General features: G+C 49.7%; 1 protein-coding gene across 3 annotated transcripts in view; it reads left to right on the forward strand.

The window, feature by feature from the left end:
* Positions 1-25596, forward strand: part of Gnpnat (glucosamine 6-phosphate N-acetyltransferase) — a 27971-nt gene continuing 2375 nt past the window's right edge. Inside the window, exons 1-5 of one of the 3 annotated variants that reach the window (XM_077665257.1) lie at positions 1-208; positions 11449-11593; positions 12874-12936; positions 17456-17586; positions 21160-21221. In XM_077665257.1, coding sequence (XP_077521383.1) covers positions 197-208; positions 11449-11593; positions 12874-12936; positions 17456-17586; positions 21160-21221 — 413 coding nt within the window. In that variant the 5' untranslated portion in view covers positions 1-196. Of the gene's footprint in view, positions 209-3461; positions 3610-9919; positions 10046-11448; positions 11594-12873; positions 12937-17455; positions 17587-21159; positions 21222-25596 lie in introns of those variants that run through there. The other 2 variants (XM_077665256.1, XM_077665258.1) reach the window with 2 other exon arrangements.

Genomic DNA, 25596 nt, shown 5'->3' on the forward strand with positions numbered 1-25596 from the left:
GTCTGCGCTTCAGCCGGCATCGGTGCGGTGGCAACGTCGTCTGCAGTGCGAAGCGCCAGTGTGCCACGCACCTCGTTGAAACCGCATTTCAAACCCGACCGGTGTCGTCGTCGAGCATACTTTGACGCCGTGCCGCGCCACTGTACGCTCTCCACGTCGTCACAGAGGCCCACAACGTCGGCGCAGCAGCTACATCATGCGAGTAACGGTAAGTACGTACTCCTGCGTTCGTCTCCATCCGAGTCGTGTGCCGGGAGCGAACGGGTTCTTGGCCCATTCCCGACCGGAGATGTAAATCAGCGTGCGCTCCTGTTCCAGCGGCATCCTTTCTCCGTTCCCGAACCGCGCGAGGTGCGGGGGGCCCGCGTCTGGGGGCTGCCGGGAGCGCGAACACGCGCGCGCTAAGACGTGTACCGGAAACCCATTTCGCCGACTTTCATTCATTCGTTCTTGCGTCGGCTTGATCGGCCGGTGAGGCCAGTTTCGCTTAGCGCGTCGCTGGGCTCGCGCCAAGTGATACGCACACCGTCTTATCGTTTACAATGCCTGTGCGCTAGATAGATGTAGGCAACTTGACGGGCAGCAGTGTCTGTGCATGATTAGTGAAATTATTGAAGTCACTGATCTATGAAGATGAAGAAAAAGAACCTTGCATGCATGGAGATTACAGTTAGAAGTCACTAAAAGTGGCCTGTGCGAAGAACTATAGTGTGCACTAATACATTCAAAAAAGAATTGGAAGGACCCGAAACGCAATTGGCACCAATCGGATTTCTTTCGAGTCCACTTGTGTACTAGCCCCTTCCAATATATTTTTAAACTGGGCCACTGCAATGCAATGCATTCTGTGGCTCCTTAAAAATTAATTCGGCACGATGTGATTTTCTCTTAAACGCTATTCGCTGATCAGTTAACTGCATGAACGGCCTAATTGGTGCCTTGTATGCTATAGACTTCTGGTTGGTTGATCGCGGTTTAACGTGCTGCCAAATCGACTCAGGCTATGAGGGTCGCCGTAGTGAAGGGCTCCGGAAATTTCGACCACCTGGGGTTCTTTAACTTACACTGACAACGCACAGTATATACACGGGCCTCTAGAATTTCGCCTCCATCGAAATTCGAAAGCCGCTGCCGGGATCGAACCCGCGTCTTTTGAGTCAGCAGCCGAGCGCCATAACCACTGAGCCAACGCGGCATCCAGCCTATATAAACACTCTTCTGCGCTGCGGCCACAATTCGATCGGCCCTAGAAGCAATTCAAGCTAGCCTGAATCCACTACAGCTAGCTGTAGCGATATTCTCGCTTTCCAAGTTTAAGCACCCTTTGGGTCTTCTTTACATGCCCACTACAGCGAAATACTCGTTGTTACGAACTCATACGAAAAACTAGCCACCCTGTATACGCAGTGCCTTATGACCTCGACTGTACCAGAAGCTTGGAAGAATGCAAACATTATCTTAATTCATAAGAAGGGAGACGCCAAGGACTTGAAAAATTACAGGCCGATCAGCTTACTATCCGTTGCCTACAAAGAATTTACTAAGGTAATCGCTAATAGAGTCAGGGCAACGTTAGACTTTAATCAACCAAATGATCAGGCAGGCTTTCGTAAAGGATATTCCACAATAGATCATATTCACACTATCAATCAGGTGATAGAGAAATGCGCAGAATATAACCAACCTCTATATATAGCTTTCATTGATTACGAGAAAGCATTCGACTCAGTGGAAACCTCAGCAGTCATACAGGCATTGCGTAATCAGGGGGTAGAAGAGCCTTATGTGAAAATACTGGAAGATATATATAGCAACTCCACAGCTACTATAGTCCTCTATAAAGTCAGCAATAAAATTCCAATAAGGAAGGGCGTCAGGCAAGGAGACACGATCTCGCCAATGCTGTTCACCGCATGTTTACAGGAGGTATCTCGAGGCCTGAATTGGGAACAGTTGGGAATAAGAATAAATGGATAATACCTAAATAATCTGGGATTTGCTGATGGCATTGCCTTGCTGAGTCACTCAGGGGGTGAACTGCAAATCATGATCAATGAGTTAGACAGGCAGAGCAGATCGATGGGTCTAAAAATTAACATGCAGAAAACCAAGGTAATGTTCAACAGCCTAGCAAGGGAACAACAGTTCACAATTGGCAGCTAGAGCCTAGAAATTGTGACGGAATACGTCTACTTAGGGCAGGTAGTGGCAGCTGATCCGGATCATGAGAGGGAGATAACTAGATGGATAAGAATGGGGTGGAGCGCATATGGCAAATTATCGCAGATCATGAGTGGCAGTTTACCAATTTCCCTCGAGAGGAAAGTGTACAACAGCATAATCTTACCGGTACTCACCTACGGGGCAGAAACGTGGAGGCTAACAAAAAGAGTTCAGCTTAAGTTAAGGACAACGCAGCGAGCCATGGAAAGGAAAATGATAGGTGTAACGTTAAGAGATCGGAAGCGGGCAGAGTGGGTGAGGGAACAAACACGGGTTAATGACATCCTAGTCGAAATCAAGAGAAAGAAATGGGCTTGGGCAGGGCATGTAATGCGAAGGCAAGGTGTCCGCTGGTCCTTAAGGGTAACGGAGTGGATTCCAAGAGAAAGTAAGCGTAGCAGGGGGCGGCAGAAGGTTAGGTGGGCGGATGAGATTAAGAAGTTTGCAGGCAAAGGGTGAATGCAGCTGGCAAAGGATAGGGTTAATTGGAGAGACATGGGAGAGGCCTTTGCCCTGCAGTGGGTGTAGTAAGGCTGATGATGATGATGATGACGAACTCATTCAAGTCGCCCTTCCGTTCCTTCATGACGGTGAGATTCCTGTCGTGTGCGAATATCGGTCGCGCGTGTGCAACTGGACTGGTCACTTTCCCCGCCGAAAACACGCCATTATATCTACGTCGGTACAACCCCGCATATATCCCGAAGGGGTTCTGCGAGACGAGCGCGTCTATAAGCATACAACAAAGGCGCCGGCGAATTCCGTCTCGTCGCATAACTTCCGCGTGCGTTCGCACCGGCATACCTGTTCGGGAGCGTGTGTGAAAGGCCGTGCTACGCCAGCCGCAATTTGAAACCGATCGCGAGCAAGGTCTGTACTGACGGTCTGCCCGGACTGGCCTTTGCGAGCATGGGTGATATTCCTTGCGGCTGAGTGAGGGCGGTGCTATATACGTACGGGGACCCGACAGGTTCACCTTGAAGGAGGGCTCCGTGCCTCGAAGGGGTGCTCCTATAGCTTGCGTACTGCGCGGTTCGACCCGTTAGAGGTCGAACCGTGAGAGCGTGTTTCCGTTGTGTTATTATGGCCAGATTGTCGCGGCATTGAAAAGAGCGCCTGACGACGGGCTTTTCGCTCGAGGTAGAAAAAGAAGTATGGAAGAAAAAATGAGCAACAAAGTAGGAAAATTAAAAATGACAGGAACGGTGAGTGGTGTAACGGTAGGATCCTGTGCATATGCACCGCCTCTCGCCACTCGCATATCTAAGCACTGATAGCAAGGGTTGCTCACGTAGTCTCGTGGCGCCCTTGAAGCCTTTCCTATTCCGGTGCTTGTGTGCGCTCAGTGCTATGAGACTGTGTTGCTTCAGCTGCGTGGCCAGAAGTGTGAGCATACGATGCCGGTGTTTTCTTCTGTTTTGTTCACTTTGCATTGATTAGTTGCGCGGTCACTGCGTTGGCGTACTGTGAAGTGTTGCGTAATTTAGCTGTTACGTTGAGACCACGGAGCAAGAGAAATTAGACCACACTTACTCGGAAGTTAATCTGACGTCTCGGCTGGAACCCACAACGAACGAAGACGGTACACACAAAGGCGATGTCTTCGGCCGTCTTTATTTTGTTGTGTTTCGCCGTTTCCAGCTGACACATTGAATCAGCTGTAGCCCCGGTTGTCTTCACAGTACTGAATTTGACGCGCATGCTTGTATACGGAGCGCCGAGCATATAAACGCATGCAGTGGGGTCTCGTTTATCCGAGCTCGCTTAATTCGAACTTCCGGTTTATGCGAACCGGCGGCTTCGGTTCCGTCGCTGTTAACTGTATTAAGGGGGGTCCACACCGGCTTCCTTTAATTCGAACTCCACATAATGCGACCAATTTTCGGACCCTCTTCAAGTTTGAATTAGCATCGACAACAGTCTGAACAGGTTCGAACGTGCCGCATGAATTGTGAGTACGCGAGACATATATTTCTTGCCTGCTGCGGTTGGGGTCAAGTTTGCTTTGGCCGAGTACCACGTTTGGAAGGAATTTTTTTTTCTTTTTTGCGCCTCTCAAAGCACGTGTGCGCATTAACAGCGCCTCCGCCATAGGCCAGAATCTGCAGAGCAGGTGCTGGCGGGGATCACACGTGCACTATAGCTGTGCTACACTCTAAACACCTATACACCTATACGGGAGTAAAACGGGGGTAAACTGTTAAACACCCTTTTATAAAAGGGTGTGCGCTACAGGACAGTTTTACTCCTTTTGTTTAGAGTGTAGCGTCTGCACAGTCTGTTGTTGACAGCCCGAAAAAGAAGAAACGAGCAAGCGGCCTGCTTGCCACGACGCAAAGCCGGACGCACATGATATAGTATATCATATGCCACGAGTCGACCAAAGACTGGAGAGCCGCAAGCAGGGAGACGTCATTTGTAGCAGTTGGCATTTTACTCGTGGTTTAGGCATTGCGCGAGTGATCGCTGACGCATCCATAGTGTACTGCCTATTGCCAACGTGCTTGGGAAGCTTTTGGTTCTATTCTGTTTTATTTATTTTTGTTTGGTTTCCCGGGGTGGTTGGTCGTGCGCGTGGCAGTGATAACGTAAAAAAAAAAGATGCACACTGCATGCGGCTACCATATTGCTGGCCGGTACCGGTACCCGATGGTTAGTTCCGCGAGCATCGAAGTGCGCATAACTGTATGCGCAGTTGTAACCTGTAAACTATTTTCAGCGGTGACTAGGAATCCTTCTATGCCATACACGCCTCAAGCAACTGTTGGAGGGAGGCAAGGGAGGGGGGGGGGGGGGGGGGGGCGTTCCTTAAGAATATAGATTAGGAGCTAGGGCAGGGTGTCCACCGCGACACTTCACCGCGAACGGTAATCCCAGCAAACCGGTGTACACTGTATAAAATAGCCGTTATAGAATTCAGGGTATCTTGCTCGAGCAGTGATACAATTACCCGTGCACGGGCAGTCGCCGGTCAGGCTTTGTACCTTTCTTTGATGTGATCACGGGAAATATTAACCGGTCTAAAACAGGAGCTGGGTTGTTAAAAAAGGGGATTTTGATTGACTGCACCGAGGCCACGACTTCGGCAGTAATGTGCGGGAAGTGAGTCATAACGTTTTTAGGTTGTTCGCCTGAACCTTAGCGCCCAAATGTCGTGTATATGTGCTGCTTGGCGCTTGGGAGTGCATACCGTATTTATTCGCGTAAAGAACGCACTTTTTGTCTGAAAACTTGGTGCTAATTTGGGATGTGTGAATAACACTGTGGGCAAATTTATACCGCTGTTAATTATTTTTGTTTCCAAAATACAAGGACTCTTCGAATGGGTGCCTTTATTATATTGGAGTAATAAAGGAGGAATTACTCATTGTCATCCACCCAAGCTCAGCCGTGTACAGCTAATAAGGACACCTGTACAGCTATTTCTCAGAAAGTTCGAAGAAAATTTTGTCCTGGTTCTCACTTGATCGGATCCTAATAATTACTTCCTTATCACATATCTTCTCTGTAGTTTCGTGATTCTCCTAAACGTTGAACCTATGCGAGTAAATACAGTATACCTGCCTTTAATAGTTTCTCTGAGCTGCTCAGTATACGCGACCCCAGCTCGTAAGCTTTCACCTTCCGACTCGGCGCTATATAGCTGACCCGCAAGGCATAATCTACGGCATACGTGGTCACTTCAAGGGACATAGTTCGATGCAGGCAATGCTTACAAGCGGCAAATGCCTATACAGAAAGGGGAAGTCCAGCACCATGCAGCGTCCCATGCATGCTTGCGCAGAATGGCGTGTGCATTGCTATGCTAATTGCACCGCAAATTCCATCTGCCGCGGTCGCGTTGTAGGTAACACTGAACTCGTGTGTATGTATACGAGCACGTATGCGAAGCATTTCCGCGTTTCTCTGTCTCAGGCGCCAGCGCCTTTTTAAAAAAAAAGCACATGGCTGAGACCACCTTCGTGCGAGATAAAAGCATGCAGCGTGCATGGATGATGTGTGCGATGTTTTCAGCTGTGCCTGTGGGGAAGCAATCATCATTGAACTCGGAACTCTGGCTCTGCCAATTTTTTTTTCTCTCCGACTCGAGAGTGTAGAGTACATGTCTACGTTCACGTGCGAACCGCGTATGACGGGCTATTAAGCGACTGATAACCTCTCTTATCAGATAACGCTTACGTGGCTGCGCTTCACCGTCAGAGAAGGCGACACGTATACACTCTGTCTCTGCGTAGTGTAGGCGAGACGTGCGGCCAGAGAGAAAATTGTTGTCTTGTACCACTCAGGTTAATTTAGCCGCTGCGTCCTGATCCGAATTTCGTTGTTGTACACGCTGGCTACGCAGAACCGCGGCTACTTAGCACAGTTCGCACGTTTCTCCTTCTGAAAGAGGGGATGCCAGTCGAATTGAATCCCCCCCCCCCTTTTTTTTTTCTGGCCGCGCGTCATATGAAACCACTTGAGCCCGTTCATCTGTACCGTTTGGCTACTCCCTGTAGCTTCTTGTCCTCTTATCTCATCGCTTCCCGTTACTGCAGCTATAGGACTAGCCACATCCCTGCGACATTTCAGCCCGAAGGCGTAGCTTGAAGAAAGACTCCCAGACATTTCTCCTCCAACCCCCCCCCCCCCCCTCCCCCCAATCCAAGGCATACTCAAGATCATTTGAAGTCATTAGAAACTGTCACATGTGAGCATTGCTCCAATAGAAAGCTAGTTCACCAGTACAGACATGTGAAATGGCCATAATTCACTCTTCCAGTAATACCGCTGCTAACAAATGAATCAGTGCAGTGCCTGTCGTGCATGTAACAAAAGCTTGCGTATGCCATGGCCAGCTGTAGTGCCTATCCCACAGTCACACTTTTAATGCGGAAGAATTATAAGTGGCCCATCGGCAACAGCACTGACCAGCAGCAGTGGTCCGAAAGCCCCCCAGTGACGTCACCATCACCTCGCATGGCGTCAGCAGTTGCCGAAGTCTGCCATCCACGCCTAAATATACGTGGCCGTGTGCCGAAGTAAGCCATTCACGCCTAATTTGTATGCCTGGTATACCCTAAGCTTCACGTGGGACGTGAGACAGGCCATATACTTTTTCTCGGGTTAATTGCATTCACCTGGCGCGCTTAATTCAGCCTGCACCAGTGGCAACGCGCAGCGCACGGGCGTGTTTGCATTTCCCCTCTGTCGAAGAGAACACGTGCTGCTCAGCAGCCGAACGCCTTAGCCACCGTCCCCAGACGCTTGTGCCTGCAGTAGCAGTGGTGTCATGTTACCTGACGCCAGCTTAAATCTCAATTTTAAATCAAGAAATTTCATCGCTGCTTGAAAGAAAATTAAGTACTGAGTGAGTCGTGTACTTAGAGAGAACACGGCAACGCATGGTCGCCGCGCTCCGCGCATATGTGCATGCCTTTGCGCTAGCCGCATGCCCCAACGTTCACGAACACCTCAACACATGCCAAGCTGCAGCATGTGATGACTGACAGTTGTGTATACCACTCGGAATGACACGTGCACTCGCGCGAGCAGTTGAACGAGAAAAATAAACGAGGCCAGAAAGAAATGAATGTAATTATACTTGTGAAGCGTCGGCTGTAGTTCGTCCTGTGGGCTCGGCGCGAAGCTCTACATCGGTGTCAGAACTGCATGCAGCCTTCGCTCATGCGGGGGATGGCAGTCATCATCATCCTGACTCTACGCCCACTGCAGGGCACTGTTACAGAACGTCCTCTTTCAAGGCCCGTCAAAGCAGTACACATTTTTCCCTTTATTTTTTCTTTAACTGCGGAAAGTATGTATGATCCCTTCTACCATTCAGGGAATTTATTTGGTCATATAGCGTTGCTCGACGAGCTGAAGCGCATCAGTTTACTCGTACAGTCTTGGCCAAAAGTCTTAAGGCCACAGCGTTCAACTGCAGTGAATTGAATCTTCCTAGAACGCTCCGTGTAGCGGATCATTCAAAACACAAGTCAAACAGGAAGCCTCTCTACCGCAAGAAGAAACCACCTGCTAGCATTTCAAGGTCATTCGGTCTCTAATAGTGCCTTAATGGCTCTGTTATGCGGCTCAAGCGAAAAGCCTTTGGCCTTAAAACTGTTGACCAAGACCTCTCGAGCGGACTGCAGCGCACGCAAAAACGCTTCTCCTGTTTTTTTTCTTTGCTTGTTTCTCGCTGCGTTGAAATTAAACGCTTTCCTTGATCGCAGCGCTACGATCCGAGAAGCATAAAGGGGCTAAACTTACTATGATTGGTTTACTGACGTTCAGTCGTCGTTGTTTTTCGTATCACAAAACTTTCCAGCGCGTCGTTTCTTCTTCACCTCCTCGGCGCCTTCACGTCCAAGCTTCTGCTGGTTTCCACGACCTATAGCGGACAGTTCAGTGCACGAAACATCAGAACTTTTCATCCAAGCAGTCTGTCTTTTTGCCGAGCCACAGCCCTGCCATCCCTTTTCCCTACCCCCCTCTATTCGTCAGGTCAACAGCATTCCAGCCATTGCCGCCTTCAGTTGCGGTTACCTTTGAAGTCATTGAGTTCGTTCGTCCGCGTGTGTCTGTGTATGGGGGGAGGGGTTCGCGTGCGCTTTGCCTTCTCTTCAGTGTTTTGCGCTTTTTTTTCGCTTGAGATGCATATAGAAGCGCATAAAGTGAACGCAAACATGTGCATGGAGCCCACTGTAGATAGCGCCTTATCTGAGAGAATGCGGCCGTTATAGCAGTTAGTACCTTCACGACAATGTTTTATTGCGCTGCTGAGACTCTCTTCGCCTGTTCCTTAACGTTCGCCAGCACTGGTATTACTATGCCACAAAAAGCATCTCTTTAACTGAAAAACCCTATTTTTAAAAATTAGTGAACAGCTTCCCTGAAGCACCTGGTATATTTCGAGCTGTACAGTGAACTTTCCAATTTCCTAAACTTCTCCCATTTCATCTCTCTCTCTCTCTCCCTAAATACTTTCCGTACGCAGAGTAGCAAGTCAGCGTATTTCATCGCTGGCTAAATTCTCTGTTGTTCAATTCAATAGCTCCTCTTTCCATCTTTACGCTTTCTTCGCGTGCCTTGCCAGCTTACCTCAACATCCCCGTCACCTTCGCAATCATTGCTCTCGGCGTCACTGAATCCACTGATAGCCTTGATAAAATTCAGGGCACACTATCCCGTTGCTAGTCGAAGTCCTCCAAAACTACAGCTTGGGCGTTGCATATGTCGAGTGTATTCGTGACCACTTGTTCCCTCTTGTGCCGGTGGCTCGGACCATGAAGTGCGGCAGTCGCTATGCACACGTTTATTCTCTCTGTAATAAGGGAGTAATTACTCATTGGCATCCGCCCAAGCGCAGCCCTACAGCTACAAAGGAAAGCTGTACATCTTTCTCGGAAACTTTGCAGTTAAAGAAAAAAAATATTACAACTCTACTCCACCTTGGGGGATTCCCCTGAACATTTGGCCAACACACTGTTTCTTCCGTCTTTGGCGACTCCTCTGCAACAATGCACTCGCTCACATCGTCTACATGTTGCTCGCAGCTCTCAATAGTTGTTGGCTCATTTAGTCACCGAAATCATTGTGTGCAAAGGCGCCACGGAGCCGAGACAGGCGTCTTCGAGTTCATACGCATCAGGGAGAAAGCGCGTGTATCGTGCCATACATCGCCTGCACTGGTCAGACGTTGCTGTGATCCATTTTACACGAAGAGTGGTTACCATGCTTCATCTTGGCGCTCCCGCCGCGGCCAAGCCGAGCTTGCAGAGGCACGCGCAATCATCGACGTCAGCAGTGCACGAGCGCTTGTGCCTCGCGATATGTGATGGTTGGTGGCAATGATACATTCACAGTGTTGTCATTGTTCGCGCCGCTGATTGTATTGAAAAAAAGAAAATCGCGTAATAAACGCACCTCCTTCTTTGGCTACCAAGAAGTACACATTTTTAATGCAATAGCATTTAGCTTGTGGTCTCACGAAAACCACCTGGCTTCTCCATAACGGAATTCCCTGATTGTCATCTGATCAGTTGGGAGATGACGTCATCGAAGTCACGTGTACCCTCAGGAACGAATCGGAGAACGTCGTCAAATTTCAAATTCCGAAGGACTCCCGAAATTTGGCCCATGGCAGAGAGCACCATAAAATCTAAAACACCGAAGGACCCACAAAATTTCGCGATTGGCACACCTCTAGAAAATTTGGCACATTGGTCATCCCAAAATTTGGCAGTTTAACCACCCCGAATATTTGGCACATTGCCCACCTCCGAAATTTGACAGTTGGCCCGCCCGCAAAGTTGGACAGGTGGCCCACCCCCAAACTTTCGCAGTTGACGCACACCTTCATAAAATTCGACAGTTGCCCACCTCCGTAAAATTTGGGGGTTGGTCCACCCCCGTAATTTGGGAGTTGACACACCTCCAAAACTTTTTTCACTTGGTCCACCCTAAAAATGCAGGAGTTGGCCCACACCGAAAATATGGTCCTTGGCCCACCTGACATCGGTTAGGTTGGCATGGTGGATGGATTTGCAGTTTTGGCGCGAAGAGGTGGCGTGATGTGAAAAGGGAATCAGGTTTCAACTGGTTTTGGTGAGAAGAGGTGGCGTGATGTTAAAATGGCGACAAAATCTGGTTTCAAGCTGTTCCTGGATGGATATGATGGTTTATGCGCGGTTCAGCGTTCGATCTGCCGTTTCAAATATTGTAGCAACTTGTTGCGGCTGGGCTTCGTGCTGGATGCTCTTATCTGTGCCAGAGTGAACTCTAGCCGCGCTCTCTTTGGACGGCATTACGGGCCCCTACACGAATTGTACGCGTGCGTTTAAAAAAAAGTTATTGGATGTGTTCTCGAGCATGGAACGTCTGCTGAATAATGCGTTTTGTTTTGTTTGATAATTGATTCGCACCAGGTCAAACATTTTATTCCACCAGCCTGTACTTTTTGTCGCGTTTTTACCACTTTACTTTTTTTTTGTCTGGATTTTACACGCCGCATAATGAAAGTGCCTCCCAAATTTTGAGAGATTTCTTTTTTTTTGGGGGGGGGGGGGGGAGAAAGTGCGTTCGTTACGCTAATAAATAGGGTATTAATTTCGTGCCAGCTTGGCCGACAAATAAACAGAGTTGCTGAAAGCGTATCGAAGCCTCGTTGTTCAACAGCCTCTACTGCATCGTCGTCGCATCGCACTAATGTCCTTCTATCCGTGGTCTGAACTTTGTTTACAGAATGGAGGCGAGCCAGAGGACACTCTCCTCTTCGACCCTAAGCTCCTGGAGAGCCTGGACACAGTCGAAGGCGTCAGCATCGACCTGCCAGCAGCCGAACCCCCGCTCAGGGTTCGACCTCTGAGCTCTGGGGACTATGACCGAGGTTGGCAGTATGGCTTAATTCATCTCTAACCTCGCAGACCTTGCAGGTGTACCTGCAAAGTGCATGCTAATTTTATCTGTAGAGCATGCCTAACCGCTTATATAAGCGCCATAAAACACAATAACACAAGTCTGTGTACTTTGCTTCGCTCTAGGTATGCTGATTTTGTGATACTGTATGCACCAGCGCAAGTAGCCAATCGCTTTGTAGCGAAGATGTGTAGACAGGGGCCCAAATACAATGCTACAAAGACTTAAAGGGACCCTGAAAAGGGTGTTTGAGATTGTCTATAAAATGCTCGCATTATGTATAGCACAGGCCAACGAGCGTTCATGCCGCGTACAGGACCTCAATAGCGAGCCGATAATTTACAGTACAATTTTCAAAACTCCCTTCCCTTACGGCGCGGTTCGGGTGTCCAACGATATATGGGACAGATACTGCGCCATTTCCTTTCCCCAAAAAACAACTATTATTATTATTATTATTATTATTATTATTATTATTATTATTATTATTATTATTATTATTATTATTATTATTATTATTATTATTATTATTATTATTATTATTATTATTATTCTGCGCCTAGCGGCGACCTGCGGTGCTGGGCTTTCGCCCGAATCCGCGCTCGTTACGTCATGTAGCGCCCGTTACGTCAGCAGCGGACTGCAAGCATTAGCTCGCGCGAGTCGGCAGCCGGCGGAGGGGGCGAGTGCGAGAGGCCGGTGGAGGAGCGCCGACATTTCAGCTTGCAAAAAGCCGACGAGAGGAGAGGGAAAGGCGCGAATACGCGGGAATTTAAATTTTTACTACAGAAAACTCAGCTTCCACAAAACGCATCTAAAAACTCTTGCTGGAGGATATTGTGAGGCGGCGTCGTTTAGTATCCTAGGCACATCGCATCTTTGTTGAGGCCCCTTTCACAGCCCCTTTAATTATACCGACCCATATCTGCTCACCGTAACGCCGTTTATTAATACCGAATAATAACCAAACAGTATCGCGATATCGTACTGAGTTTTCCGAATGCACAGCGGAATAAGCTTTCTGGAACTCGCTTTTGATCACAACCGCTCATTTTTTATTCCTGGCAGAGACATCCCGTACTATTTTACTGCTTATTTTTTGTGGGTTTTTATACATGTCTGTATTGTCACGCTCGAGGGTATTATGCTCGTCGCCTCTTTTGTACTGCATGCCGTGGCAAACAAAGCGTGCGGAGCGCGATGCCGACTATGTGACATCAATCACTTCGTGCTCTCTGCCATTTCACGCAGGTTTCCTGGAGCTCCTCACCCAGCTGACAGTAGGGGGAGACGTCTCCAGAGAACAGTTCCTCGGTAGGTGTCACCTCTTGACGGTGCTGTGTACCAACTGGGGTAAACGTCTGTCGTGTTCTACACAATACGGTTGCATATAGTGCGCCATGCACACTTATGAAAACTTGTGCACGACTTATGATGCGGTCAGTACCACGCGAGCGCTGGTGAAGCATTCTCGGAATGTTAATCTGGCAGTCGCTTAATCGTATAGCTGGCATAGCAGGTCCATGAGACGCATGACATTGGAGTCTCGACTCCAGTCGTGCGAAACTTTGCTCTCGTGATATCCGTTTTCGCATTATGCAGCTCGTTTACGCTAACGTGTCAGCACTATACCCCGTTTCATTCCAGGTCCTGAAATTTCTTTGCGCGATCGGGCTCCAGCAGCTTATAATTTTATACTACCACCTCGTCTGCCGCCAGCACCTCTCCTCAACATTCGAGCCTGAAAATTCGGAACTCATTGTCGAGGAAACTGCTGTAATCACACTTAACACAGCAGCGAAATTCGAAAGTGAAAATGACGGGTAAGCCTGAGAGATCCAAATAAAGTGAAGTAGTGCACTCCCTTTTATTTTACTCCCATATGGGGAGGAGGAGGAACTTTAATGGAACAGGGGGTATTAGTGTTGAGTGCAGGTGACTCTTGTGTGGTCGACTAGGTTTACAAGCTGGATTCCAAGGGTAAGGGAAACTCGGCCGTGGGCGACTGGGGAATCAGGCCCAGAGGTGAGATCAGGAAGTTCGCTAGGATCAGGGTGGCCCCGTCTGGCGCAGATACAGGGCCGTTAATCGGAGGTCTACGGCACAGGTGTTTGTCCTGCAGTGGGCGCAGTAACGTGGCTCGTGTTTATCAGCACGGCACGCTAAAGCAAATACATATGAGGGCGCTCTTTTGCGAAGTCGATTAATTGCAACTGAGGAAATGCACCGCGCAAATAGCTCAAGGCTGGTTGTGCTCACACAAGTGATGCTTTACGCAGCAAATGAAGCCTTGTGGAAATGCAGTTGCCCAATAGCCAGAAGAAAAAAATGCGCAGAAAGAAAGGAAGTTGACATCTGAAAGTAGCGCGAGAAAAACACGGAGTTAGTAGGACGGCGCTTCTTATAAACAGGATGCTCGAGTTTCAGGATTTTTTTTTCAATATAAAACGCTGCACAAAAGTTGTTTTTGTACGTGGGATATGCGACCAGGCCGACACAAACAGTAAGGATAATTGTCGTCGTAATATCAGTAATCAACTAAATGCAATAACTTTTTATTCACTGCGGTTAGCATGCATGTTTATATAAAAAAACTTGGAGATAGTGGCATTTGATGACCATTCTATTCTGTACCGTTTTAGTGACGCGCCTGTGTCCTGTGATACGCATATTGTTGATGCTTTTTATGTTTTTTTAACCCTCGTTATCTGTATCATCGAGGAATCTGGGGGTAAGTTCAAAATGTACGTTTTAACAGCTTCAGGTTAATTAGCGCATGGGCGTCTGCCGAATTCTTAGTGGCATCACTGTACAGCACTATCCATGCAAACGACGGTCTGCACCAAAGGCGTAGTGCGTTTCGAATCGCCGCTGTGGCCTCAAACGGATGTACGGGAGGAAATAATGCTAACAGTTAAGAGAAGAAAAAACTTTCTGGTAAACAGTTCCTACTTGAATCTGCCATTTCTAAATTGTTTCCGAAAATGATGAACAAAGAAACAGATCATTGTATGTCTCGCACAAAATTTAGCGCTGATAATAATTTTTTTTTTTGCTCCCGAGAATTATCCATAAAATTCCCGAATCAGGGCAATTTTTTTATTAACGCGATTTGTACCCGAATCTAACACATAGAAATAGCTCCCGACTTTTACCCCCTGAATTTCGCAAAAAAAAAGATAAATTCTGATTACGCTCAGAACCTTGTTTATATTCCGGCTTGTTTCGTTTTTTCGGGGGGGGGGGGGGGGGTGGAGACGGGCGGGTTCACAGTTATTCTTGCTGCAGTTCCCTGTGCCTCGGTTGTAAAGTTCAGCATATGTTTTCTTGGAACGCTTTCTGGACGGAGCACTGCATGCAGAACGGCAAGCTTCGCTCAGTTCCTTGACAATCATGACGGGGTGCTTTGCGTCATAGTTCAGTCGACTACGTTGCAGCCTTCCCCGGTACGTTAAGACGCCATCTGTCGTAGCGTTGAGGGATGGGTTGTTTGTTCTCAGTGCTCTCCCCTCCCCCCCTCAAAGCTCTACGTACGTTCCTTGTTGATTTCTAAGGATTGGAAACATTCAGCCCTGTTGAGCTGCTTTTGTCATGACATCTCTGGATTGAGTGCCTGGTCCCCCGTGAACGTTGTTTCCGGCTGTTTTTCGCTGTTCAAACAGCCTGGCCACACGGGTCCACAGCTAGGTCAGACCTTTCCTGAAAGAACGCTTCCACTAAAGTTCGCTGGCGTCGCGCTGTAGTCGGGGACAGATGTGTGCAGGACACGCGAAAGTCGATCTATGGGCGTGTTGGTTCGACATGTGTGCCACCGATCACCCGGCTCCACCGTTACTCGTTGTTGAAGGCCGAGTCCGACTCACAATTCCAGCGCTGCCGTCTCGAGGCTTCAGCCGCAGCCCGTGCGTCGTGAAGTCTTCGTCTCTGATAGGTCATCACAGACACGGTTTGGTGCAAGCTGCTGCCAGCGCTCAGCCGAGCGGAGAGGTATTCTTGAGTCATCCGAAGGAAAGCTGCTGCGCTTGGATTCGTTCAAGTCAGGTCGGTACAAACTGTTGGTACACTCATATGTCATCAACTTCTTTCATTCAGTGCCGAGCTGGGTGACTGTCCCGTAGGCTGCAGGGCTGGCGTCTAAGTCGTCTGGTGGAGGGTCCGATTCTGTTCTTTGGCGTCGCACGTAGTTCCTTGCACAGGATCTTAGCCTGGACGGTGAAAGACGATCGACGGTCACCCCATTGGGCCATCGTACCGTTGGCGACACTGAGGGTTTAAAGTGTCTCTGTCTTCAGTTTTGGGGCTGTCTGCGCAAAAAGCGAACTCCGCGCCCGCCGTGGTTGGCTCAGTGGTTAGCGCGTTCGGCTATTGATCCGGAGTTCCCGGGTTCGAACCTGACCGCGGCGGTTGCGTTTTTATGGAGGAAAAACGCCAAAGCGCCCGTGTGCTGTGCAATGTCGGTGCACGTTAAAGATCCCCAGGTGGTCGAAATTACTCCGGAGTCCTCCACTACGGCACCTCATTATTTCACTCCCTCCTTTATCCCTTCCCTTACGGCGCGGTTCAGGTGTCCAACGATATTTGAGACATATACTGCGCCATTTTCTTTCCCCAAAACCAATTATTATTATTATTAAGAGGATCCACAGCGTAAACGCCGTGGTAAGGTAAGCGGGGTTTAACGTCCCGAAGCTGCGCCCCTGGCCCACGACAGGCGCCGTAGTGGAGGGCGGCGAATTAATTTCCACCACCTGGAGTTTTTTTTTTTTTACTTGGATCGACATTGCACAATACGCGAGCGTTTTCCGCAGTTCGTCCCCATAGAAATGGGGCCAGATTTTGAACACGTGACCTTGCGCAAAGAGTGTGGTTGGGAACACAAGTCACAGAGACCAAACATTTGCCTTTCGCGGCTGTCTCGTCCAAAATGCAGGCAGTGAACGCCTGAGCACCCCCACCGATGTCTTTGTACGCAAAGGAGATCGCTTACCTGTTAGGGCGGCACTACCCTCTACCCCGTTTCCATCTTGTTTTAGAGTGCAGCTCTTCTTGGCTTCCGCATCATGGGCGTTGTCCATTCCTCCGCTCTCGCCGTGGCAGACCGAAAGCCACGTACCTGGAAATTTGCTTGCCACAGGAAGATCCCGCAGGCTGACTAGCAGCGTAACAGGCCGCCTGTGAAGCGCTGCGCTCAAATTTCGCCTATACCGAACACATCGTAATCGTCTGTCAGTTTTTCTTCAGTCGTGTTTCGTGATCTGCATGATGTTTTTTTTCGTGAAATTCATTCGCTTTTTTTTTTGTGCGCACGCGAGTGTTGTCTCCCTTTCGTCGACCTGTTTTTTTTCTCGCCATTTCTTGCTCGTGACAGCATGTGCCAATTCCAGTCACACTTGTCAGGAGTATGCCAGCGGACGCAGTTGGCAGCCTCAGTCGTATCAGTTCAAATGCCGATGGTACAGACTTCAGCAAATTTGCATCCAGATGTACTCGCCACAGGGGTAGAACTTGTTCCGCATGTTCGCGTGCGCAAATGTGAACAATTCAGACGATCTACAGGACTAAAAACAAAGAATTAAGAGAAATGTGTCCCGGCCCGCAGTGTGAACTCGGCGGTAGAGGTAGAGAAACGTACTACTTGTAGGACAAGTTTTGGCCAAACAAATCGCGCTTTTGTGTGTCGCGCTCCCTATGGTTGCTGATGAGCCGCTAGTTCGTGAGAAAAGCACAATGTGGTGAACAGTGCGTCCTGCAGCGCTGTTGAGCCATGCAGAGGTTTGAAGCGAGGGCAGCCCACGCAAAATTCACTCCCTCCTCTGGTTTTGCGCTCGCCCAGACAGGTTCCGGGCGATGAAGGCCGCAGCGGGCACCTACTACGTCACGGTGATCGAGGACGCCGACCGGGGAAAGGTGGTCGCTTCGGCGACGCTCTTCGCTGAGCTCAAGTTCATCCGGGGACTGGCCACGGTGAGCGAGCTTCCCGCTGTGTCACGTGACACTGCGCGAAACACTTCCGATGTGAAGTGTTTAGGAACACTGCGCGGAACACTTCCTATAGCAGATGCATGTTTGCCAGATATGAGCAAGATGTGACGCTTGGCTGCTGGAGTCATCGGGGAGTTTTTTTTTTTTTTTGTGCCACCGGTAGCATTCCTCGAACTCACGGGCTTGACGTTCCGTCTGTTCTCCGTCAGGTAGTTACGCGCAGTGACCGAACGCTCCGCGAGTTCTACCTTGAACGATTAATAACTGGACGCCCCACTCCAGTTGTAGCCAACACAGTGCTGTGCGCGTGTGTGATTTAATTCCTCTAAAATGAACTTATCACGCGCACAACCTGGACACATTTCTTATAATAATTGTCTTGTTTTTTTTTTTTTGGGGGGGGGGGAAGGAAATGGCGCAGTATCTGTCTCATATATCGTTGGACACCTGAATCGCGCCGTAAGGGAAGGGATAAAGGAGGGAGTGAAGGAAGAAAGGAAGAAGAGGTGTTGTAGTGGAGGGCTCCGGAATAATTTCGACCACCTGGGGATATTTAACGTGCACTGACATCGCACAGCACACGGGCGCCATATTTCTTATTGTGTGAATAGTTTGTACATATTACTTCCCCTATCCTCTCTTCCTGTCCCCGTACCTCTTTCATTTCATTTCTCCATTCTGCCTGCTATCCTTTATTTCCGCTGCCCCAGCTCAGGTGCTTCAGTATCGATGGCAGATGCCGGAGCTAGCAAAAATCTTTTCCTTCCTTTTTACTTTTATTTTAATAAAACCACTACCACTACCACCCGGTAGTGGGTGCAGGGTGTGGCGGATTCAGTGCATTCAATTGCTTGCCTGCCTTCCTCACCTGAGTGAAGCCTCATTCTTTGGTTGCCTTCAGCAGTCTCGTATGCTCTTTGTGGTCTGCACAGTGCCACCGAAAAGTTCCGGAGCCTTCTGCTTTTATCACCCGTGTTACGGGAAGCGTGAGAATCCAGTTCACTCTGCATGACTATCTGGTGGTAAGAATGCCAAAACAACATATCACCCATTAGCATTCTGGGTCAGTAGCCCTTTTGCGCAGTGTTTTTTTTTTTTTTGCCTTTGGCCACTGCAAAAACGTGGTTTCTCATGGTTTTCCCATCGAATACACTTCTCGCAAAGCGACCCCGCCTTCCCTCCTTCCACCCCCCCCCCCCCCCCCCATATCCGTCCATGATCAATTTAGTTTGGAAAAATATAGCTGTGTGGCGTCCTTCCTTCATTTCAACATCTTCAGATCTTTTCAATTCGTCAGCGTTAGAACGCCCATGATCGCAAAAAGTGCCCAGCGTTGGCGCATGAAGCCTCGGTACGCAAAAGGCAAATTGGACAGAGGGAAATCCCCTCTTCACTCTACAGAGAACGAGAGAGGGAGATAGTTGGACCCGCCGCGCTGGATCAGTTATTAGTGCGCTTGGCTACTGATCCGGAGTTGCCGGGTTCGAACCCGACCGCTGCGGCTGCATTTTGATGGAGGCGAAACGCCAAGGCGCCCGTGTGCTGTGCGGTGTCAGTGCACGTTAAAGATCCCCAGGAGGTCGAAATTATTACGGGACCTCCACTACGGCATTTCTTTCTTCCTTTCTTCTTTCACTCCCTCCTTTATCTCTTCCCTTACGGCGCGGTTCAGGTGTCAGCCGATATGTGAGACAGATACTGCGCCATTTGCTTTCCCCCGAAACCAATTTGCGGTGGCTCAGTGGTTAGGGCGTTCGACTACTGATCCGGAGTTCCCGGGCTCGAACCCGACCGCGGCGGCTGCGTTTTTATGGAGGAAAAACGCTAAGGCGCCCGTGTGCTGTGCGATGTCAGTGCACGTTAAAGATCCCCAGGTGGTCGAAATTATTCCGGAGCCCTCCACTACGGCACCTCTCTCTTCCTTTCTTCTTTCACTCCCTCCTTTACCCTTCCTTTACGGCGCGGTTCAGGTGTCCAACGATATATGAGACAGATACTGCGCCATTTACTTTCCCCCCCAAACCAATTATTATTATTATTATTATTATTATTATTATTATTATTATTATAGTTGGAGAGGCAAGGAGACCGGTGGCGGAGAGTTGAGAGGGGGTACGGCGTGCCACTCGCACAATCTGAAGCGTCAGCGGCTGCTCCGTCCGGAGGAAAGGAGGAGGAGGAGGATAAACTTTATTTTAGTCGTCAAAAGTAGCAGATGGTGCGGGGTTATAGCCCCATCAAGTGGCCATGAGCCCGTGGCGTTCGGCAACTTCTATGGCTCTTGTCACAACCCGGATCTGTGTCCGAGTCGGAAATGAGCAATGCGGCCTCCCACTGGTCTAGATTCGAGAGCTGCAAACCTCGAGGAGGGGAGTCCTGAGGGCAAGCCCAGAGTATGTGGGATAGACTGGCACGTTGGCCACATAGTGGACAGGAGGGAGAGTAGACCCCGGGGTATACATGCAGGCACATATCGCGGGGTTGGGGAAGGTGTTCGTTTGGAGCTGCCTCCACGCAACCTCTTGGGGTTTGGTTAGAAAAATATGTGCGTGGGGATATAGAAGTCTACCTAAGCGGTAGTGCATGCATGGTTATGTGAAGAAATGTAACCATACGATCTCTCGCCGTCCGCAGGACGGGTGACACCACATCCCGGTCGACGATTCCCTGGGCATGATTGTGGGCCGCCTCGTTCCTTGGATGGGATGAGTGCGTCCGGAGGAAAGGAGGAGGATAAACTTTATTTTACCCAGATCAATTGGATCGGGAGGAGTTGGTCCTTGGTGGAGTGGATGAGAGATAGGGTGACGGGGGAGACCAGGCCTTTGGCGAAATTACGAATCGCAGATTTAGAGTCGCTGAAGATGGTTTCTGCAGAAGTGGAGACCATCGCCAAGGCTATGGCCGCCTCCTCAGCCTCTTCGGAGGATCCGACGGGAATGGAGCTTGCAACCAACGGCCGTCCACAGTAGTTTACACCCGCGAGCGAAAAAGCATCGCGATTGGGGTATTCGGCGGCGTCGACGTAGACAGCTGTCTGATCTGTTAAATACTTCTGTTAAATACGCAGAGACCTAGCCCTGTCCTTGCGGCGAGCGACATGATACTCTGGGGGCATGCTTTTAGGAACAGCGGTAACGATAAGGTTGCTGTGGTCACATATACTCAACAAGCTTGGAATAAGCTTCGAAACGGCCATCGCCGACAATGCCCAGCTTCCGTTCGGGGGAAAGCACTAATGCTAGCGCATTGATCTATATTTTCCTTCCCCGTACGATAACCGAGTAGAACGAGCTGTTGCCATCGTCATCGCTCCCTATAGCACTGGCGCTTTAGTGTACAGGCCGCTCGTTGACTTGGTGCTGTTTTTCATGCTGTGCTCTAAAATTGTTCGTGCATGATGCCTTTCCTGCCTGGCCATTCACTGGTTATGCAGTGTTTCACGTGTGTATATATAAGCGGGGCGACCACCTTGGGTCGTGACGCCTCAGTGTGCGCCTGCAGTGACCCCGACTGCTGGTCCGGAACCTGACGAACTATGCGCGTCTGTTGCAGAGAGGTCACGTGGAGGACGTGGTCGTCTCCAGTGACTACCGGGGTCGCAACCTAGGCAAGCTGTGAGTATAACCTGCTGCTTTTTGTGCATCGGTGCAGTTTTTTTTTTGCTGTGGAAGGCGTGCAGGGCAGTTTTTTACTATAGTTTCGATTTTCGCGGGCTGTGACATCAAAGGAGGACGTAAAGTACCGACAAACTCACGTGCGCTCATGGAACAGATGCATTTGCTGCTTCGTCCGGCAGTCACGTACGATCCCTGCAGATGACGTAGCCGACGGAGCAGCGACTTCGTCACTATCGAGAAATTAGTGATAATAATAATAACTGGTTTTTGGGGAAAGGAAATGGTGCAGTATCTGTCTCATATTGTTGGACACCTGAACCGCGTCGTAAGGGAAGAGATAAAGGAGGGGGTGAAAGTAGAAACGGAGAGAGAGGTGCCGTAGTGGAGGGCTCCTGAGTAATTTCGACCGCCAGGGGATCCTTAACGTGCACTTGCATCGCACAGCACACGGGCGCCTGAGCGCTTTTTCATCCATAAAAACGCAACCGCCGCGGTCGGGTTCGAACCCGGGAACTCCGGATCAGTAGCCGAGCGCCCTAACCACTGAGCCACTGCGGCGGGTGGAATTAGTGCAGGCGTCGGTAAATTTCAAATCTCGCTTCCTGAACGAGTTCCCGGGTTCGAACCCGACCGCGGCGGCTGCGTTTTTATGGAGGAAAAACGCTAAGGCGCCCGTGTGCTGTGCGATGTCAGTGCACGTTAAAGATCCCCAGGTGGCCGAAATTATTCCAGAGCCCTCCAATACGGCACCTATTCTTCCTTTCGTCTTTCACTCCCTCCTTTATCCCTTCCCTTACGGCGCGGTTCAGGTGTCCAACGATGTATGAGACAGATACTGCGCCATTTCCTTTCCCCCAAAAAACCAATTATTATTATTATTATTCCTGAACGCCGCTGTACCAGAAATGCCCAGCTGTTTGGTCCTGCAGAGCATTGGCCGACGGGGCGTTAGGCCTCCCACATGGGACGTCGAGGTGTTGCCTCGCCGTCGCCTCGCGGTCTGCTGGACGGCCCAGTTGTTCCGCTAGAATTTTTTAAAGCGAAAGGTTTAGTACTCCCCTCGTATCTTCTTCTCCGTGTGCGCGCGTTTGATCTTGAACCGACCTTGAGGCACGTGACAGCTATGACGTCATTTAGCCGCCGCCGAAACCGAGCGCTCGCCTCTGTTTCTATATGCCGTCGGCGTTGATTGGCGTTGACAACGTTCTAGACTCCCATGATTTAGAGGAAACAAAGAGCGCACAACTGGCTCTCTGGGTCAGTGGACGCCTCAGTCGCGCTTTGAGGCACGTGGCCGTGACGAGAGAGATGTGGGCTGCATGCATTAGCACTGACAACGTTGTGGCAGACACGCGACACTGCAGCAATAGGCCGCAGCGTTCATCGGGTGACCAAACTCTCGCGATCAACCTTTAACTGCCAACAGCCAGGATAGCAGGGTGACCGTGCTGCCATCCAGTGTGCGGAACGCACTCAACGTTACAGACGCCAAGCTGCGTCTATTTGCCGGACACACCACAGCTTTCGCTCTAACCAGGTTCATCAGTAGTTAAACCGCAGCAAATTTTTTTCTCGCCAGAACATTGACAATGCTGACCCGCGCATTCATGCATAACACAGAGCTTGCAGGACACCCGCTGTTCGGGCAGATGAACTGGAAATTGGTTTTGGGGGAAAGGAAATTGCTCAATATCTGTCTCATATCGGCGGACACCTGAACCGCGCCGTAAGGGATAAAGGAGGGACTAAGCGAGGAAAGGAAGAAAGGGGTGCCGTAGTGGAGGGCTCCGGAATAATTTCGACCACCTGGGGATCTTTATTGTAAACTGACATCGCACGCGCCTTAGCGTCGCATTCTTAAAAATCGCACGCACAGACACCGCTGTTTAATCGGACATGGCTTAGCACATGGGGCTGCGATCAAAGAAACGGAGCTCTGGGTTCAACAAGCATGCGTGCGCCTTCCGACTGACAATAGCAGTGACACCGGACTTCGAACCACCCTGCCTCTGCTCCCGTCCGACTTACGCCTGCACCGCTAGGCCTACCGCTGAACGGAACTGACGGAACGGAACCGCCGCACTTTTGTAAGCCAGGAGTCTTCAATCTACGGCCTGCGGTGGGACGTAACCCCCACAATAAAGTATACGGCCCCCGGGCCGTCTGCCTCGCCTCGTCTTGCACACGCATGTCCCTGTTTTTAGTGCGAAAATACTCAGCAGGATCCAACCCCAGCCAGAAAAAATTACCGAAGACACTTTGGAAATTCTCAAGTGTACTTGCCGAAAGCCTTGTGGTCAACCCATTCATTCACTTTGTTGTTCGGAGATATCGCGTGTCGCTGCTGCCGCTTTCGTTCTACTTCCCTGCCTTTGGCACCCGGCGATCTAATCAGTCGCTGTTGGCCTTTCCGTTCTGCCCCCCTTGCTTTCGCATCTGGTGACATGTTCAGTCGTCGCATGCGCATTCGCTCCTTGTTCTTCTAGCGTTTGGTGTTGGGGGAATCCGGCGTCCGCTGCCGCTTCCCCGAACCGCTTGGCGCGGAATCACTGGGCCGCTTCCGAGCCATGCGTCCCAATTCACTCGACTGCAACGAGACGTCTGGCGAAGGAGCGGCGGCGCAGCTGCCACCGCCGACGCTTGCGCGCTCGTTCTACCGCTACTGAGTGACGTCACGGTTGCTATGCGCAGCTGCGTCCCCCACAAGCGCGCCGGTCGCTAAGAGGGGAGGACGTTGCGCCGCTGTGCGGACGAGAGGCCACAGTTGGCACGATTCCAGCGCACGGACGGACGGACGCGATCGCGGGCATGAACCATTAAAGGCTTTCGCCTTAAAATTGTGTGAAGCTTGACCTTGAGGGGAGGGCGACACGCGTTACTGACTGGTTACTGGCTGGCCTGGTAGATGGCGCTACGGGACCTGTGTCGGCCAGCGCGCGCTTCACGTAATGACGACAGCTCACGCGGCGTTGTGCCATCGCTCAGCATATGCCACCAGAACTGCGCGTGCGCCTCTTGGGCCTCCTTCGCGCCGCGTGCTTGCTTCGCCCACTATGAGACTCTGAAGATGCTGTTGTTGACGCATGCACCACTGTGGTAACAGCGCAGACGCAAGGACTAATGAGGGAGAAATTACTCATTGCCATCCACCTGAATGCAGCCATACGGCTATAAAGAAAAGCTATATAGCTTTCTCAGAAACTTTATTCGTCCTGGTCTGGGATTCATACTCAGGACCACCGCTTCACCGGAACAGTCGCTCTACCAATTGAGCTAACCGGGGACGGCAAGCTTGTGGTAGGGCTGTATGGCTGCGTTCGGGTGGATGGCAATGAGTAATTACTCCCTCATTACAAATTTACTCCGCATGGGGGAGTTCCCCTAAACATTTGACCAACACTGTTCCCACTGCGAGTTATTGATCAATTCGTCCTCGCCCTACCATAAGCTTGGCATGAATCTGCGTGTTCTTTTCAGCCTGCACGTGAGGCAGGATTGGTAAGGCACACATGGTGTCCTCAAAACCTTTTCAAAGCCATTATGCTTCCCTGAGGTTAAATATTGAAAATTCCTTCACTATATAGGCAAATGTTGTGTAGTATGAAGACCACCTGTCAATTGCCTTACAGCTTCCTACCGAGGGCAGGCAGTAGCTTTGCACATAACTGAGACCTAAACAAGAGCAGCTAATTGGTTTTGAGAAGCCACAGTCAAAGGGCACAAGGCAGTCAAGAGAAGGGAAAACCATTTTAGTCATTTTTAGCAGAGAGCCACAAGCCCCAAGAATATCTCTTTCCAGTGAGAGCTCATGTGCCTCCAGCTCACAGCAACGTTTGGTCAAAAGCATAATTATTACTGTTCTGCGCATACTTTCAGAGTTTTTGAGAGCGTCATGGACTGACCACCATTATTGAGCACAGGAAAGCATTGCAGCTGTCACTCCACACCAGATTTGGATTCCATTCCAAAGGGAGAACAAAATTAAAAGCGCAGTAGGACTGTCATGAAGGCAAGGGAGTTGACAGATCAAAAGATAAGTTACTGTACTCCACACCAGTCCTGTCCACATTGTGAACGCAAAAGAAAAAACAATTTTGAATTTCGTATGTTTCCATCCACTTAGTACCTCTTGTTGATATATTTGATGTGCATGGTAAATAAAGAAATAAGAAATAAATAAAAAACGAGACACTGCTTCAGATGATGAAATGCATTCTCACTGCAGTGTGTGCTGCACAAGCTGTGGAATTTTGGCAAATATATATGCCACAGCATAACAGCAGACTCATGGATGTAATGAATGATTGAATTTATTTGTTCTCAAGGATATTTGAATCTTTAAACGATGCAAACGTGCTCTCTCACTTCCAGC

Source organism: Amblyomma americanum, chromosome 5 (assembly GCF_052857255.1).
Source record: "Amblyomma americanum isolate KBUSLIRL-KWMA chromosome 5, ASM5285725v1, whole genome shotgun sequence".
NCBI classification, from domain to species: domain Eukaryota; kingdom Metazoa; phylum Arthropoda; class Arachnida; order Ixodida; family Ixodidae; genus Amblyomma; species Amblyomma americanum.